This window comes from Salmo salar, chromosome ssa09 (assembly GCF_905237065.1).
Source record: "Salmo salar chromosome ssa09, Ssal_v3.1, whole genome shotgun sequence".
Classification (NCBI taxonomy): Eukaryota; Metazoa; Chordata; class Actinopteri; order Salmoniformes; family Salmonidae; genus Salmo; species Salmo salar.
In genome coordinates this window covers 102,251,884-102,268,957 of record NC_059450.1, presented here as the reverse complement: position 1 = coordinate 102,268,957, position 17,074 = coordinate 102,251,884, and the positions used below count along the sequence as shown (strand labels likewise).

General features: G+C 41.0%; 1 protein-coding gene across 2 annotated transcripts in view; it reads right to left on the bottom strand.

Annotated features, from left to right (window-relative positions):
* LOC106591189 (tumor necrosis factor ligand superfamily member 13B) overlaps positions 1–7,201 on the bottom strand; it is a 79,785-nt gene extending 72,584 nt beyond the window's left edge. Inside the window, exons 1-5 of one of the 2 annotated variants that reach the window (XM_045724270.1) lie at positions 6,940–7,201; positions 6,383–6,518; positions 6,234–6,290; positions 5,908–6,020; positions 4,029–4,164 (exon numbers count right to left, since the gene is read on the bottom strand). In XM_045724270.1, coding sequence (XP_045580226.1) covers positions 4,029–4,164; positions 5,908–6,020; positions 6,234–6,290; positions 6,383–6,518; positions 6,940–7,122 — 625 coding nt within the window. In that variant the 5' untranslated portion in view covers positions 7,123–7,201. The remainder of the gene's footprint in view (positions 1–4,028; positions 4,165–5,907; positions 6,021–6,233; positions 6,291–6,382; positions 6,519–6,939) is intronic. The other variant, XM_045724271.1, reaches the window with a different exon arrangement.
* Positions 7,202–17,074: the final 9,873 nt, after the last annotated feature.

The window sequence follows — 17,074 nt, the reverse complement described above, 5'->3', positions numbered from 1 at the left end:
GTGTTCTGTTACTGCAACTATAGTGTTCTGTTACTGTAACTATAGTGTTCTATTACTGTAACTATAGTGTTCTATTACTGTAACTATAGTGTTCTATTACTGTAACTATAGTGTTCTATTACTGTAACTACAGTTTTCTATTACTGTAACTAGAGTGATATTACTGTAACTATAGTGTTCTATTACTGTAAATATAGTGTTCTATTACTGTAACTATAGTGTTCTATTACTGTAACTATAGTGTTCTATTACTGTAACTCAACTATAGTGTTCTATTCCTGTAACTCAACTATAGTGTTCTATTACTGTAACTATAGTGTTCTATTACTGTAACTATAGTGTTCTATTACTGTAACTATAGTGTTCTATTACTGTAACTACAGTTTTCTATTACTGTAACTAGAGTGATATTACTGTAACTAGAGTGTTCCATTACTGTAACTATAGTGTTCTATTACTGTAACTATAGTGTTCTATTACTGTAACTATAGTGTTCATTACTGTAACTATAGTGTTCTATTACTGTAACTATAGTGGTCTATTACAGTAACTATAGTGGTCTATTACTGTAACTATAGTGTTTTATTACTGTAACTATAGTGTTCTATTACTGTAACTATTGTGTTCTGTTACTGTAACTATAGTGTTCTGTTACTGTAACTATAGTGTTCTGTTACTGTAACTATAGTGTTATATTACTGAAACTCAACTATAGTGTTCTATTACTGTAAATATAGTGTTCTATTACTGTAACTATAGTGTTCTGTTACTGCAACTATAGTGTTCTGTTCTGTAACTATAGTGTTCTATTACTGTAACTATAGTGTTCTATTACTGTAACTATAGTGTTCTATTACTGTAACTATAGTGTTCTATTACTGTAACTATAGTGTTCTATTACTGTAACTACATAGTGTTCTATTACTGTAACTATAGTGTTCTATTACTGTAACTATAGTGTTCTATTACTGTAACTATAGTGTTCTATTACTGTAACTATAGTGTTCTATTACTGTAACTATAGTGTTCTATTACTGTAACTTATAGTGTTCTATTACTGTAACTATAGTGTTCTATTACTGTAACTATAGTGTTCTATTACTGTAACTAATAGTGTTCTATTACTGTAACTATAGTGTTCTATTACTGTAACTATAGTGTTCTATTACTGTAACTATAGTGTTCTATTACTGTAACTATAGTGTTTATTACTGTAACTATAGTGTTCCATTACTGTAACTATAGTGTTTCTATTACTGTAACTATAGTGTTCTATTACTGTAACTATAGCGTTCTATTACTGTAACTATAGTGTTCTATTACTGTACACTATAGTGTTCTATTACTGTAACTATAGTGTTCTATTACCGTAACTCAACTATAGTGTTCTATTACTGTAACTATAGTGTTCTATTACTGTATACTATAGTGTTCTGTTACTGTAACTATAGTGTTCTATTACTGTAACTATAGTGTTCTATTACTGTACACTATAGTGTTCTATTACTGTAACTATAGTGTTCTATTACTGTAACTATAGTGTTATATTACTGTAACTATAGTGTTCTATTACTGTAACTCAACTATAGTGTTCTATTACTGTAAGTGTTCTATTACTTTAACTAAGTGTTCTATTACGTAACTATAGTGTTCTATTACTGTAACTATAGTGTTCTATTACTGTAACTATAGTGTTCTATTACTGTAACTATAGTGTTATATTACTGTAACTATAGTGTTCTATTACTGTAACTATAGTGTTCTATTACTGTAACTATAGTGTTCTATTACTGTAACTAAGTGTTATATTACTGTAACTACAGTGTTCTATTACTGTTTGTGTTCTATTACTACTATAGTGTTCTATTACTGTAACTATAGTGTTCTGTTACTGTAACTATAGTGTTCTGTTACTGTAACTATAGTGTTCTGTTACTGTAACTATAGTGTTCTGTTACTGTAACTATAGTGTTCTATTACTGTAACTATAGTGTTATATTACTGTAACTATAGTGTTAAATTACTGTAACTATAGTGTTCTATTACTGTAACTATAGTGTTAAATTACTGTAACTATAGTGTTCTATTACTGTAACTATAGTGTTTTATTACTGTAACTATTGTGTTCTGTTACTGTAACTATAGTGTTCTGTTACTGTAACTATAGTGTTCTGTTACTGTAACTATAGTGTTATATTACTGAAACTCAACTATAGTGTTATATTACAGTAACTATAGTGTTCTATTACTGTAACTATAGTGTTCTGTTACTGCAACTATAGTGTTCTGCTACTGTAACTATAGTGTTCTGTTACTGTAACTATAGTGTTCTATTACTGTAACTATAGTGTTCTATTACAGTAACTATAGTGTTCTATTACTGTAACTCAACTATAGTGTTCTATTCCTGTAACTCAACTATAGTGTTCTATTACTGTAACTATAGTGTTCTATTACTGTAACTATAGTGTTCTATTACTGTAACTACAGTTTTCTCTTACTGTAACTAGAGTGATATTACTGTAACTAGAGTGTTCCATTACAGTACCTATAATGTTCTATTACTGTAACTATAGTGTTCTATTACTGTAAATATAGTGTTCTATTACTGTAACTACAGTGTTCTATTACTGTAACTAGAGTGTTCTATTACTGTAATTCAACTATTGAGTTCTATTACTGTAACTATAGTGCTATATTACAGTAACTATAGTGTTCTATTACTGTAACTATAGTGTTATATTACAGTAACTATAGTGTTATATTACTGTAACTACAGTGTTAAATTACTGTAACTATAGTGTTATATTACTGTAACTATAGTGTTCTATTACTGTAACTCAACTATAGTGTTCTATTACTGTAACTATAGTGTTCTATTACTGGTCTTCCCTCGTCTTAAATATACTTGAATTTTGAATACATTCTGACACATATCTTCATTGCCTATTACTGCTCAACTATAGTGTTCCATTACTGTAACTATAGTGTTCTATTACTGTAACTATAGTGTTATATTACTGTAACTATAGTGTTATATTACTGTAACTAGTGTTATATTACTGTAACTACAGTGTTCTATTACTGTGTCACTATAGTGTTCTATTACTGTAACTATAGTGTTCTATTACTGTAACTCAACTATAGTGTTCTATTACTGTAGCTATAGTATTCTATTACTGTTACTATAGTGTTCTATTACTGTAACTCTAGTGTTCTATTACTGTAACTATAGTGTTCAATTACTGTAACTATAGTGTTCAATTACTGTAACTATAGTGTTATATTACTGTAACTATAGAGTTAAATTACTGTAACTCAACTATAGTGTTCTATTACTGCATCTATAGTGTTATATTACTGTATCTATAGTGTTCTATTACTGTATCTATAGTGTTCTATTACTGTAACTCAACTATAGTGTTCTATTACTGTAACTATAGTGTTCTATTAATGTAATTATAGTGTTCTATTACTGTATCTCTACTATAGTGTTCTATTACTGTAACTATAATGTTCTATTACTGTAACCATAGTGTTATATTACTGTAACTATAGTGTTCTTTTACTGTAACTCAACTATAGTGTTATATTACTGTAACTATAGTGTTCTGTTACTGTAACTATAGTGTTCTATTACTGTAACTATAGCGTTATATTACTGTAACTCAACTATTACTGTAACTATAGTGTTATATTACTGTAACTACAGTGTTGTATTACTGTAAATCAACTATAGTGTTCTATTACTGTAACTATAGTGTTATATTACTGCAATTATAGTGGTCTATTACTGTAACTCCACCATAGTCTCTTGCATATTGCTTATTTTCTTTATGTAGTCAGATCAATATTTTAATATGCTAATTGCTTAGTCTCATTACGAGTCACGTGAGGTATTTATAGTATCATACATGATAAATATTTCTGTCCCCTACAACTCAACTCCCATTTTCACAACACTGATGGAAGTACCACCAAAGGGTATCCCACTAGTGGAAACACCACAGGTGTTGGGTTGGGTTCACCTCCAGTGTGGCAGGTATTGGCACAGTTGGTCTGGGGCATCTCCTGTAGACAGCGGAGCAGCTCTGTGGATCTCTGACTGGTTCCTCGACTACGCACTATGTGACCCATGATGGTGCCTGGACTCTGGAACAACACCTGGGAAACAACAGGACGAACCATGTAGTCATCGTAATGTAGTACACTGGCTGACAGGGTTCTAACCCAGGTCTCCTGTGTCCCAGATTAGCCTGCTGAGCCAAACACCTAGGGGGGCCTCAAGCAAGGTTAGCATGGTGACCAAATCGTTCACAAACATTGGCACATTCTAAGATCCCATGACAGTATCGGTAATGTGTTTTCGGACCCTCCCTTGGTCGTATTCTCGCGGGGCAGAAATCTCAGAGATCAATTGGTAAACTCTGATTTACCACCCCAAGATATTCTTGCACATCGTCTATTTGCGCCCCTACTGGATGGAAACTACAACTGTAATGGCTGTACTCAATGCAATGGCACTTATAAATGTAGATCCTTTAAACACCCCCAAACAGGGAAACAGATCCCAATCAAAGGTGTTATCACATGCTCCACTAAGGCAGTTATTTATCTTATAACTTGTCCTTGTGGTAAAAATGATGTGGGTAAAAAAAAGCGTCAATTAAAAGTACAAATCTCGGAGCATCGTAGCACCATTAGGTGCAAAAACTTGACTTACCCAGTTGCAGCCCACTTTTTGGAAGCAAACCACTCCATTTCGTCCCTACGTTATATTGGCATCGAACACGTCAGCCTCCCTAGGAGAGAGGGGTGACCTCGACAATTTATTGTTAAAACGAGAGGCTGCCTGGATCTTTAATTTAAAGACCCTTGCTCCCTTCGGTCTCAACATAGACTTTGATCTGAAGCCATTCTTGTGATTATTATGATTTTGCTATTGTAAAAGTGTGTAGGCTTATAGAGCCAAATTGTATCTATGATCGTACGCTATCCATTTATGTTTTTTGTATACTATTTTAATATATGATAATTAACCAATGATATCAGGCCACACCCGGCCATGATTACAGACACCTGTGTGTGTCCTTTGACATGATATAAACGAGTCATCCTGCAGTGTTTGTCATTACACCCTGATGAAGACAGCTTGTCTGTCCAAACGTTGGTTATTACATTATTACATCTGAGCTCCTAGAGTGTGCGGCTCTCCTTTAATTTTTCAAGTGTTCTACTTCGCTAGCCAGCACCTCGCCTAAATAGGTGTGCGTTTCTATCACCTCTAGATTAGCATGGTGACTGAACCATCTCCCAAGCCCAGGGCCTCAAGCAAGGTTAGCATGGTCACCAAACCATCTCCCAAGCCCAGGGCCTCAAGGAAGGTTAGCATGGTGACCAAACCATCTCCCAAGCCCAGGGCTTCAAGGAAGGTTAGCATGGTGACTAAACCATCTCCCAAGCCTAGGGCCTCAAGCAAGGTTAGCATGGTGACCAAACCATCTCCCAAGCTAAGGCCTCAAGGAAGGTTAGCATGGTGACCAAACCATCTCCCAAGCCCAGGGCCTCAAGGAAGGTTAGCATGGTGACCAAACCATCTCCCAAGCCTAGGGCCTCAAGCAAGGTTAGCATGGTGACCGACCCATCTCCCAAGCCCTCAAGGAAGGCTAGCATGGTGCCCGACCCATCTCCCAAGCCCAGGGCCTCAAGGAAGGTTAGCATGGTGACCGAACCATCTCCCAAGCCCAGGGCCTCAAGGAAGGTTAGCATGGTGACTGAACCATCTCCCAAGCCTGGGGCCTCAAGGAAGGTTAGCATGGTGACCAAACCATCTCCCTTACATTTTCCGCATAAACCATTAAGTACATTGATATGCAAGACAAAGGGGTGGTATCTCTGACAGTATACCTGGCCAAACACCATGAAGAAGCCTTCTTGTTGGATGATGATTCTGTCTCCAGTGGAAGAGATGGCTTCCCCTTGATGCAAGGCAACTGTCCAAGGAATCACCGTCACATTTCCTGGGGAAGAAAAATAACATAAGTCGCAAATTGTTTTGGGGGGGAGCCCCATCTGGGACATGAACCAGCGACTAACAACCCACCACAATTAGCTGTTACACCAAGAGATCCTAACTCCTTGGTGAGGTTGTTTGTTGTTTTGTTAAGGTTGTTAGAACACGTCTAGCTTGTGATGGAGATTGAACCAAAAATTAAAATGAGTAAAGTATTTACCTCTAACAAATGGCTGTTCCTTTGTGTTGGCTGACAGCTGCAGAAACGACTGCTGAACTACTGACAGAAAAGTTAGTGAGATACTTAAGGTGGCATAAAAACATGAACTGTCCTCAAAGACCTAAATGCTCAATGACACTAACTCATACCTACTGTACCTCCACTACAGCCTGCCTGCTCCCATTTCATTCTCAGAGAGGATGCTGTTGGTGAACACAGAGTCTGAGAGTCTTTCTCTGTCTGTCTCTGTTGCTGTGAATTTAGGGAAGCTGCTTGCTTTGATCTCTGACAGGAAACAGAAGGCAAATAAAAGTATCTCCCTTTACATACAGGGGGGTCAGGGTAGCCTAGTGGTTAGAGTGTTGGGCTAGTAACCGAAAAGTTGCAAGTTCGAATCCCCAAGCTGACATGGTACAAATCTGTTGTTCTGCTCCTGAACAAGGCAGTTAACCCGCTGTTCCTAGGCCGTCATTGAAAATAAGAATTTGTTCTTAACCTACTTGCCTAGTTAAATAAAGGTCAAATTAAACATGTCCTCCTCAGAACATAAGACAATGCAATAAACATTATGCTCCTTAGAGCTTTTAAACAATAGTGGAGTAAATTATCTCTATGTTATCCACACGTTAGTCTTGTGCAAGCTATCCTTAGAACATAAACCTGTGTAGTAACTGCTACCTATATACACAATTTAAAAATCACATACCTCCCATGTTCTGGACATACCAGTGATCATCCTGTCAGTGGATTCTTTAGAATGTGGCATTAGGTTTGAAATATCTCCTCTGAGTTTGTTAATATCATCTTGTAGAACTGTTACTTTGTATACAAGGAAGAAGCTAAAAAATACAGTTAATGTTGATACAAATAGTAAAACACCGTACAGCATGGTCAGGCATAGAGATATGTCCTCACAACACACTGACAGGGTGTTGTCACACTTCAATAATGGCCACACTTCCCAATGGAACTCTATTCCCTTTTTAGCGCACTACTTTTGCTCAGGGCCTATAGGCATTTGGGATGCACCCATAACATTTTCTTGACCCCGGAAGTTTAGAATGTGTTTCCGTTTCAGAATCAAAACATAAATGAGGAAGTATTTTTTTAAAGACAGCCACTGTTATTGTTTCTGTAGAATTGGCTTTGGTGGAAAGGGTGCATTAGGGAGGCAGCCTGTACAACCTGTTTAGAGTGAGTTCAGATTAGGGCAGACAGCAGAGTGAGTTCCGATTAGGGCAGACAGCAGAGTGACTTCAGATTAGGGAAGACAGCAGAGTGAGTTCAGATTAGGGCAGACAGCAGAGTGAGTTCAGATTAGGGCAGACAGCAGAGTGAGTTTGCAGTTGATTGTGAAACTCCCAGACTCACATACTGTGCATTCAGAAAGTATTCAGACCCATTCCCTTTTTCCACATTTTGCAGCTTTATTCTAAAATGGATTAAATAATAAATAATCCTCATCAATCTTCACACAACACCCCATAATGACAACGAGTCGACAGATTTTTAGAAATATAGAAATATCTTATTTACATAAGTATTCAGACCCTTTGCTAACCTCTATCAATCAATACCACAGGCTGGGAGAATTCAGGCACCATACAAATGTTATAAAACAGTATGTGTCAGCGCAGTATCCTTCCTGTTTATAAAAACGTGTTTATCTTTCAGATTAGAGAACCAAGACTACAGTAAATAAAAATATTTGACTGGCTAGAACCAGAACTGTCTAAAATGGCCTCCTGTCTTCATCAGGGGGCTCGGGAAAGCATTATTAAACTAAAAATGGCCTCCTGTCTTTATCAGCGGGCTCAGGAAAGCATTATTAAACTAAAATGGCCTCCTGTCTTTATCAGTGGGCTCAGGAAAGCATTATTAAACTAAAATGGCCTCCTGTCTTTATCAGGGGGCTCAGGAAAGCATTATTAAACGAAAATGGCCTCCTGTCTTCATCAGAGGGCTCAGGAAAGCATTATTTAACTAAAATGGCCATCTGTCTTTATCAGGGGGCTCAGGAAAGCATTATTAAACTAAAATGGCCACCTGTCTTAATCAGCGGGCTCAGGAAAGCATTATTTTGGGAAAGGTGAAAGTAATCAACTGGTCTTCAGCACTATGATGATCTGAATCAGGTGTTTCACGGTGGAGCGGGGACAACGATCTGCTGTAGTACTGTAGTAGTACGATCTGAATCAGGTGTTTCACGACAGAGCGGGGACAACGATCTGCTGTAGTACGGCAGAGCGGGGACAACGATCTGCTGTAGTACTGTAGTAGTACGATCTGAATCAGGTGTTTCACGGCAGAGCGGGGACAACGATCTGCTGTAGTACTGTAGTAGTACGATCTGAATCAGGTGTTTCACGACAGAGCGGGGACAACGATCTGCTGTAGTACGGCAGAGCGGGGACAACGATCTGCTGTAGTACTGTAGTAGTACGATCTGAATCAGGTGTTTCACGGCAGAGCGGGGACAACGATCTGCTGTAGTACTGTAGTAGTACGATCTGAATCAGGTGTTTCACGACAGAGCGGCAGAGTGGGGACAACGATCTGCTGTAGTACTGTAGTAGTACGATCTGAATCAGGTGTTTCACGACAGAGCGGGGACAACGATCTGCTGTAGTACTGTAGTAGTACGATCTGAATCAGGTGTTTCACGACAGAGCGGCAGAGCGGGGACAACGATCTGCTGTAGTACTGTAGTAGTACGATCTGAATCAGGTGTTTCACGACAGAGCGGGGACAACGATCTGCTGTAGTACTGTAGTAGTACGATCTGAATCAGGTGTTTCACGGCAGAGCGGGGACAACGATCTGCTGTAGTACTGTAGTAGTACGATCTGAATCAGGTGTTTCACGACAGAGCGGGGACAACGATCTGATGTAGTACTGTAGTACTACGATCTGAATCAGGTGTTTCACGGCAGAGTGGGGACAACGATCTGCTGTAGTACTGTAGTAGTATGTACAGTCATGGTCCTGATTCCGACCGGAGTTAAGAGCGTGAAAATGGAATGTTATTCCCTTTTTATGCAATTTTCTCTTTATGCATATTCTGACCTTGAACGCAAGCATGAGAACAGCATACTATTTACACTGCTATTCATTCAGGGTAGAGATCAAATCAATGAAGGTGTGGTGAAGGAGATGGTTGTGGACTACAGGAAAAGGAGGACCGAGCACACCCCCATTCTCATCGATGGGGCTGTAGTGGAGCAGGTTGAGAGCTTCAAGTTCCTTGGTGTTCACATCACCAACAAACAAACATGGTTCAAGCACACCGAGACAGTCGTGAAGAGGGCACGACAAAACCTATTTCCCTTTAGGAGACTGAAAAGATTTGGCGTGGATCTCCAGATCCTCAAAAAGTTCTACAGCTGCAACATCGAGAGCATCCTGACGGGTTGCATCACTGCCTAGTATGGCAACTGCTCGGCCTCCGACCTCAAGACACTACAAAGGGTAATGTGTACAGCCCAGTACATCACTGGGGCTAAGCTTCCTGCCATCCAGGACCTCTATACCAGGCGGTGTCAGAAGAAGGCCCTAAAAATTGTCAAAGACTCCGGCCACACAAGTCATGGACTGTTCTCTCTGCTACCGCACGGCAAGTGGTACCGGAGCGCCAAGTCTAGGTCCAAGAGGCTTCTAAACAGCTTCTACCCCCAAGCCATAAGACTCCTGAACATCTAATCAAATGGCTACCCAGACTATTTCCATAATAGTTTAAAAAATGTCTGTTGCAAAACGTTTTGGTACGGAAGGCACTAATGAATATGACCCTGGTGTGATTGATTGTACTACATAGTAGTGTCCAGTAGTGGGAGTCTCCCCCAGCCGGACGCTCCACAGGAACCTAGTGTGATTGGTCATGGAGCGCCAGAAAGGAGGTGTGATTGGTCAGGGAGCCCCAGGCAGTGGTGCCGTATTGGTCATACCCCAGGAAGGTAGTATGATTGGTCATGCTGATCAGCGTGTCATCATAGACCATCCTGATGGAGATCCTTTGTCCCGCCCTCAGCAGGCTGACGTGTAACATGTGTTGAACTTCCTCTGACCTGTCTCGATGCTGCAGGTACAACGCAGGAAGGGGCTGGAGTCTACCATCACCTCGTAGCTGGCAATGTCCGTGAAGTTGAGATAGTACACCTGGTGAACAGAGGGAGGAGAAGGAGAGAGAGAAGATGAACACAACTGGCAGAGGTAGGGGTAGAGGAGGAAGAGGAGAGGGTCAGGGGAAGTGGAGATAGTACACCTGGGGAACAGAGGGAGGAGAAGGAGAGAGAAAAGTCCAAAAGGTTTACTCAAGTTTGCCAAAAAAGCACCTGGATGATCATCAAGACTCTTGGAATAATGTTCTATGGACAGATGAGTCAAAAGTATAACTTTTTGGATGAGATGGGTCCCATTATGCCTGGCGAAAACCAAACACTTCATACCACAGTAAGAACCTTATGCCAATGGACAAGCATGGTGGTGGTAGTGTGATGGTTTGGGGATGCTTTTCTAGAAGGAACCATAAATTCTGCTCTGTATCAGAGAATTCTACAGGAGAATATCAGGTCATCCGTCTGTGAACTGAAGCTGAACCACCGCTGGGCCATGCAGCAAGACAATTATCCAAAATACACAATCAAGTCAACATGAAAATGGTTAAAAAGCAACACATTTTAGCCTCCTGGGTGGCGCAGTGGTCTAAGGCAGTGCTAGCTGTGACACCAGAGACTCTGGCTGCGACCGGGAGGCCCATGGGGCGGTGCACAATTGGCCCAGTGTTGTCTGGGTTAGGGAGTGTTTGGCCGGCAGGGATATCCTTGTCTCATCGCGCACTAGCGACTCCTGTGGCGGGCCGGGCGCAGTGCACGCTGACCAGGTCGCCAGGTGTACAGTGTTTCCTCTGACACATTGGTGCGGCTGGCTTCTGGGTTAAGTGGGGCACTGTGTCAAGAAGCAGTGCAGCTTGGTTGGGTTGTGTTTCGGAGGACGCATGGCTCTCAACCTTCGCCTCTCCCGAGTCCGTATGGGAGTTGCAGCGATGAGACAAGACAGTAATTACTAACAAGACAGTAACTACTAACAATTGGATACGATGAAATTGGGGATAAAAAGCGGGTAAAAATAAATAAATAAAAAATGCAACACATTTGAGGTTTTGTAGTGGCCTAGTCAAAGTCTAGACTTAATCCCAAGTGAGATGTTGTGGCAGGACTTGAAACGACCAGTTCATGCTAGACAACTGAGAGACTGATCAACAACTACAGGAAGTGTTTGGTTTGAGTCATTGAAGCTAAAGGTGAAACAACCAGTTATTGAGTCTAAGGGGCAAAACTTTTTCACACAGGGGAATTGGGTGTTGCATAATTTTGCGAATTAAATAAATAAAATAAGTATCTGTGTTTCTGTTTTTCTGTGTGTGTTTGTGTGTCTATTTATCTGTGTGTTTGTGTGTCTGTGTCTGTCCCCTGGGGCTGTGGAGTGGCCATCCGGCTGTCTGTGAATACTGCTGCTGTCCCCTGAGGCTGTGGGGGGTCTGGTAGGGTGGCCATCCGGCTGTCTGTGAATACTGCTGCTGTCCTCTGGGGCTGTGGGGGGTCTGGTGGGGTGGCCATCCGGCTGTCTGTGAATACTGCTGCTGTCCCCTGGGGCTGGAAGGGTGGCCATTAGGCTGTCTGTGAATACTGCTGCTGTCCCCTGGGGCTGTGGGGGGTCTGGTGGGGTGGCCATCCGGCTGTCTGTGAATACCGCTGCTGTCCCCTGTGGCTGTGTGTGTGTGTGTGTGTGGGGGGGGGGTCTGGTAGGGTGGCCATCCGGCTGTCTGTGAATACTGCTGCTGTCCCCTGGGGCTGGAAGGGTGGCCATTAGGCTGTCTGTGAATACTGCTGCTGTCCCCCTCAAGCTGCATACTAGACCCTATTCCAACTAAACTACTGAAAGAGCTGCTTTCTGTGTTTGGCCCTCCTATGTTGAACATAATAAACGGCTCTCTATCCACCGGATGTGTACCAAACTCACTAAAAGAGGCAGTAATAAAGTCTGTCCTGAATAAGCCAAATCTTGACCCAGAAATGATAAAAAACTATCGGCCTATATCGAATCTTCCATTCCTCTTAAACATTTTTGAAAAAGCTGTTGCACAGCAACTCACTGCCTTCCTGAAGACAAACAATGTATACGAACACTTCAGTCTGGTTTTAGACCCCATCATAGCACTGAGACTGCACTTGTGAAGGTGGTAAATGACCTTTTAATGACGTCAGACCGAGGTTCTGCGTCTGTCCTCGTGCTCCTAGATCTTAGTGCTGCTTTTGATACCATTGATCACCACATTCTTTTGGAGAGATTGGAAACCCAAATTGGTCTACATGGACAAGTTCTGGCCTGGTTTAGGTCTTATCTGTCGGAAAGATATCAGTTTGTCTCTGTGAATGGTTTGTCCTCTGACAAATCAACTGTAAATTTCAGTGTTCCTCAAGGTTCCGTTTTAGGACCACTATTGTTTTCACTATATATTTTACCTCTTGGGGATGTCATTCGAAAACATAATGTTAAATTTCACTGCTATGCGGATGACACACAGCTGTACATTTCAATGAAACATGGTGAAGCCCCAAAATTGCCCTCGCTAGAAGCCTGTGTCTCAGACATAAGGAAGTGGATGGCTGCAAACTTTCTACTCTTAAACTCGGACAAAACAGAGATGCTTGTTCTGGGTCCCAAGAAACAAAGAGATCTTCTGTTGAATCTGACAATTAATCTGGATGGTTGTACAGTCGTCTCAAATAAAACTGTGAAGGACCTCGGCGTTACTCTGGACCCTGATCTCGCTTTTGAAGAACATATCAAGACTGTTTCAAGGACAGCTTTTTCCATCTACGTAACATTGCAAAAATCAGAAACTTTCTGTCCAAAAATGATGCAGAAAAATTAATCCATGCTTTTGTTACTTCTAGGTTGGACTACTGCAATGCTCTACTTTCCGGCTACCCAGATAAAGCACTAAATAAACTTCAGTTAGTGCTAAATACGGCTGCTAGAATCCTGACTAGAACCAAAAAATTTGATCATATTACTCCAGTGCTAGCCTCCCTACACTGGCTTCCTGTTAAGGCAAGGGCTGATTTCAAGGTTTTACTGCTAACCTACAAAGCATTACATGGGCTTGCTCCTACCTATCTTTCCGATTTGGTCCTGCGTACATACCTACACGTACGCTACGGTCACAAGACGCGGGCCTCCTAATTGTTCCTAATTGTTCTAAGCAAACAGCTGGAGGCAGGGCTTTCTCCTATAGAGCTCCATTTTTATGGAATAGTCTGCCTACCCATGTGAGAGACGCAGACTCAGTCTCAACCTTTAAGTCTTTACTGAAGACATATCTCTTCAGTAGGTCCTATGATTAAGTGTAGTCTGGCCCAGGGGTGTGAAGGTGAACGGAAAGGCTGGAGCAACGAACCGCCCTTGCTGTCTCTGCCTGGCCGGTTTCCCCTCTTTCCACTGGGATTCTCTGCCTCTACCCCTATTACGGGGGCTGTGTCACTGGCTTACTGGTGTTCTTCCATGCCGTCCCTGGGAGGGGTGCGTCACTTGAGTGGGTTGAGTCACTGACGTGGTCTTCCTGTCTGGGTTGGCGCCCCCCCTTGGGCTGTGCTGTGGCGGAGATCTTTGTGGGCTATACTCGGCCTTGTCCCGGGATGGTATGTTGGTGGTTGGAGATATCCCTCCAGTGGTGTGGAGGCTGTGCTTTGGCAAAGTGGGTGGGGTTATATCCTACCTGTTTGGCCCTGTCTGGGGCTTTCATCGGATGGGGCCACAGTGTCTCCTGACCCCTCCTGTCTCAGCCTCCAGGATTTATGCTGCAGTAATTTATGTGTCGGGGGGCTAGGGTCAGTCTGTCACATCTGGAGTATTTCTCTTGTCTTTTCCGGTGTCCTGTGTGAATTTAAATATGCTCTCTCTAATTCTCTCTTTCTCTTTCTTTCTTTCTCTGTCTCGGAGGACCTGAGCCCTAGGACCATGCCTCAGGACTACCTGGCTTGATGACTCCTTGCTGTCCCCAGTTCACCTGGCCATGCTGCTGCTCCAGTTCCAACTGTTCTGCCTGCAGCTATGGAACCCTGACCTGTTCACCGGACGTGCTACCTGTCCCAGACCTGTTGTCCCAGACCTGCTAGAACCCTGACCTATTCACTGGACGTGCTACCTGTCCCAGACCTGCTGTTTTCAACTCTCTAGAGACAGCAGGAGCGGTAGAGATACTCTCAAAGATCGGCTATGAAAAAGCCAACTGACACTTACTCTTGTGTTACTGACTTGTTGCACCCTCGACAACTACTATGGTTATTATTATTTGACAAATGCTGGTCATTTATGAACATTTGAACATCTAGGCCATGTGCTGTTATAATCTCCACCCGGCACAGCCAGAAGAGGACTGGCCACCCCTCAAAGCCTGATTCCTTTCTAGGTTTCTTCCTAGGTTTTGGCCTTTCTAGGGAGTTTTTCCTAGCCACCGTGCTTCTACACCTGCATTGCTTGCTGTTTGGGGTTTTAGGCTGGGTTTCTGTACAGCACTTTGTGATATCAGCTGATGTAAGAAGGGCTATATAAATACATTTGATTTGATTTGGTTTGATTTGGTAGGGTGGCCATCCGGCTGTCTGTGAATACTGCTGCTGTCCCCTGGGGCTGTGGGGGTCTGGTAGCGTGGCCATCCGGCTGTCTGTGAATACCGTTGCTGTCCCCTGGGGCTGTGTGTGTGTGTGTGTGTGTGGGGGGTCTGGTAGGGTGGCCATCTGGCTGTCTGTGGATACTGCTGCAGTCCCCTGGGGCTGTGAGGGGTCTGGTAGGGTGGCAATCCGGCTGTCTGTGAATACTGCTGCTATCCCCTGGGGGGGGGGTCTGGTAGGGTGGCCATCCGGCTGTCTGTGGAGCAACCGCTCCTGTTCAAACAGAAACATAACACTACTCAGAATAGTAATATTTAAGCCTACCCCTGATCAAATGAATGGACTGCCTTATGAAGTCTTCCTCAGGCAGAGACATTTTGACATAGTAAAAGTATGATAATAAATAAAATCATCAAATTAAATTGTATTTGACACATGACGAACAGTAGAGTTCAGTACAGTAGAGAGTAGTTCTCTAGTTCAGTAGAGAATAGTTCAGTAGAGAATAGTTCAGTAGAGAATAGTTCAGTACAATAGAGAATAGTACAGTAGAGAATAGTTCAGTAGAGAATAGTTCAGTAGAGAATAGTTCAGTACAATAGAGAATAGTACAGTAGAGAATAGTTCAGTACCGTAGAGAATAGTTCAGTAGAGAATAGTTCAGTACAATAGAAAATAGTTCAATAGAGAATAGTTCAGTAGAGAATAGTTCAGCAGAGAAGAGTTCAGTAGCGAATAGTTCAGTAGAGAATACTTCAGTACAATAGGGAATAGTTCAGTAGAGAATAGTACAGTACAATAGAGAATAGTTCGGTAGAGAATAGTTCAGTAGATAATAGTTCAGTAGAGAATAGTTCAGTAGAGAAGAGTTCAGTTTAGAATAGTATAGTAGGGAATAGTTCAGTAGAGAGTTGTATAGTAGATAATAGTACAGTTCAGTAGAGAATAGTTCAGTAGAGAATAGTTCAGTAGATAATAGTTCAGTATAGTAGAGAATAGAAGAGTTCAGTAGACAATAGTTCAGTACAATAGAGAATAGTTCAGTAGAGAATAGTTCAGGTCAATAGAGAATAGTTCAGTAGAGAATAGTACAGTAGAGAAAAGTTCAGTACAATAGAGAATAGTTCAGTAGAGAATTGTTCAGCATAGAATAGTTCAGTACAGTAGACAATAGTTCAGTAGAGAATACTACAGTACAATAGAGAATTGTTCAGTAGAGAATAGTTCAGAAGAATATAGTCCAGTAGAGAATAGTTCAGTAGGGAATAGTTCAGCTTAGAATAGTTCAGTACAGTAGACAATAGTTCAGCAGAGAATAGTCCAGTACAATAGAGAATAGTTCAGTAGATAATAGTTCAGTAGAGAACAGTTCAGTACAATATAGAATAGTTCAGTAGAGAATAGTTCAGTAGAGAATAGTTCAGTACAATAGAGAATAGTTCAGAGGAGAATAGTGTAGTAGAGAACAGTACTGTTCAGTAGAGAATAGAACAGTAGAGAATAGTTCAGTAAAGTAGAAAATAGTTCAGTAGAGAATAGTTCAGTAGAAAATAGTTCAGTAGAGAATAGTTCAGTATAGTAGATAATAGAAGAGTTCAGTAGATAATAGTTCAGTACAATAGAAAATAGTTCAGTAGATAATAGTTCAGTAGAGAATAGTTCAGTACAATAGAGAATAGTTCAGTAAAATAGACAATATTTCAGTAGAGAACAGTTCAGTAGAGAATAGTTCAGTAGAGAATAGTTCAGTAGAAAATAGTTCAGTAGAGAAAAGTATAGTAGAGAATAGTTCAGTAGAGAATAGTACAGTAGAGAATAGTACAGTAGAGAATAGTTCAGTAGATAATAGTTCAGTACAGAAGAGAAAATTTCAGTAGAGAATAGTTAAGTACAATAGAAAATAGTTCAGTAGAGAATAGTTCAGTAGATAATAGTTCAGTAGAGAATAGTTCAGTAGAAAATAGTACAGTAGAGAATAGTTCAGTACAGTAGAGAATAGTTCAGCACAATATGAAATAGTTCAGTAGAGAATAGTTAAGTAGATAATATTTCAGTAGAGAACAGTTCAGTAGAGAATAGTCCAGTAGAGAATAGTTCAGTAGAAAATAGTTCAGTAGAGAATAGTATAGTAGAGAATAGTTCAGTAGAGAATAGTACAGTAGAGAATAG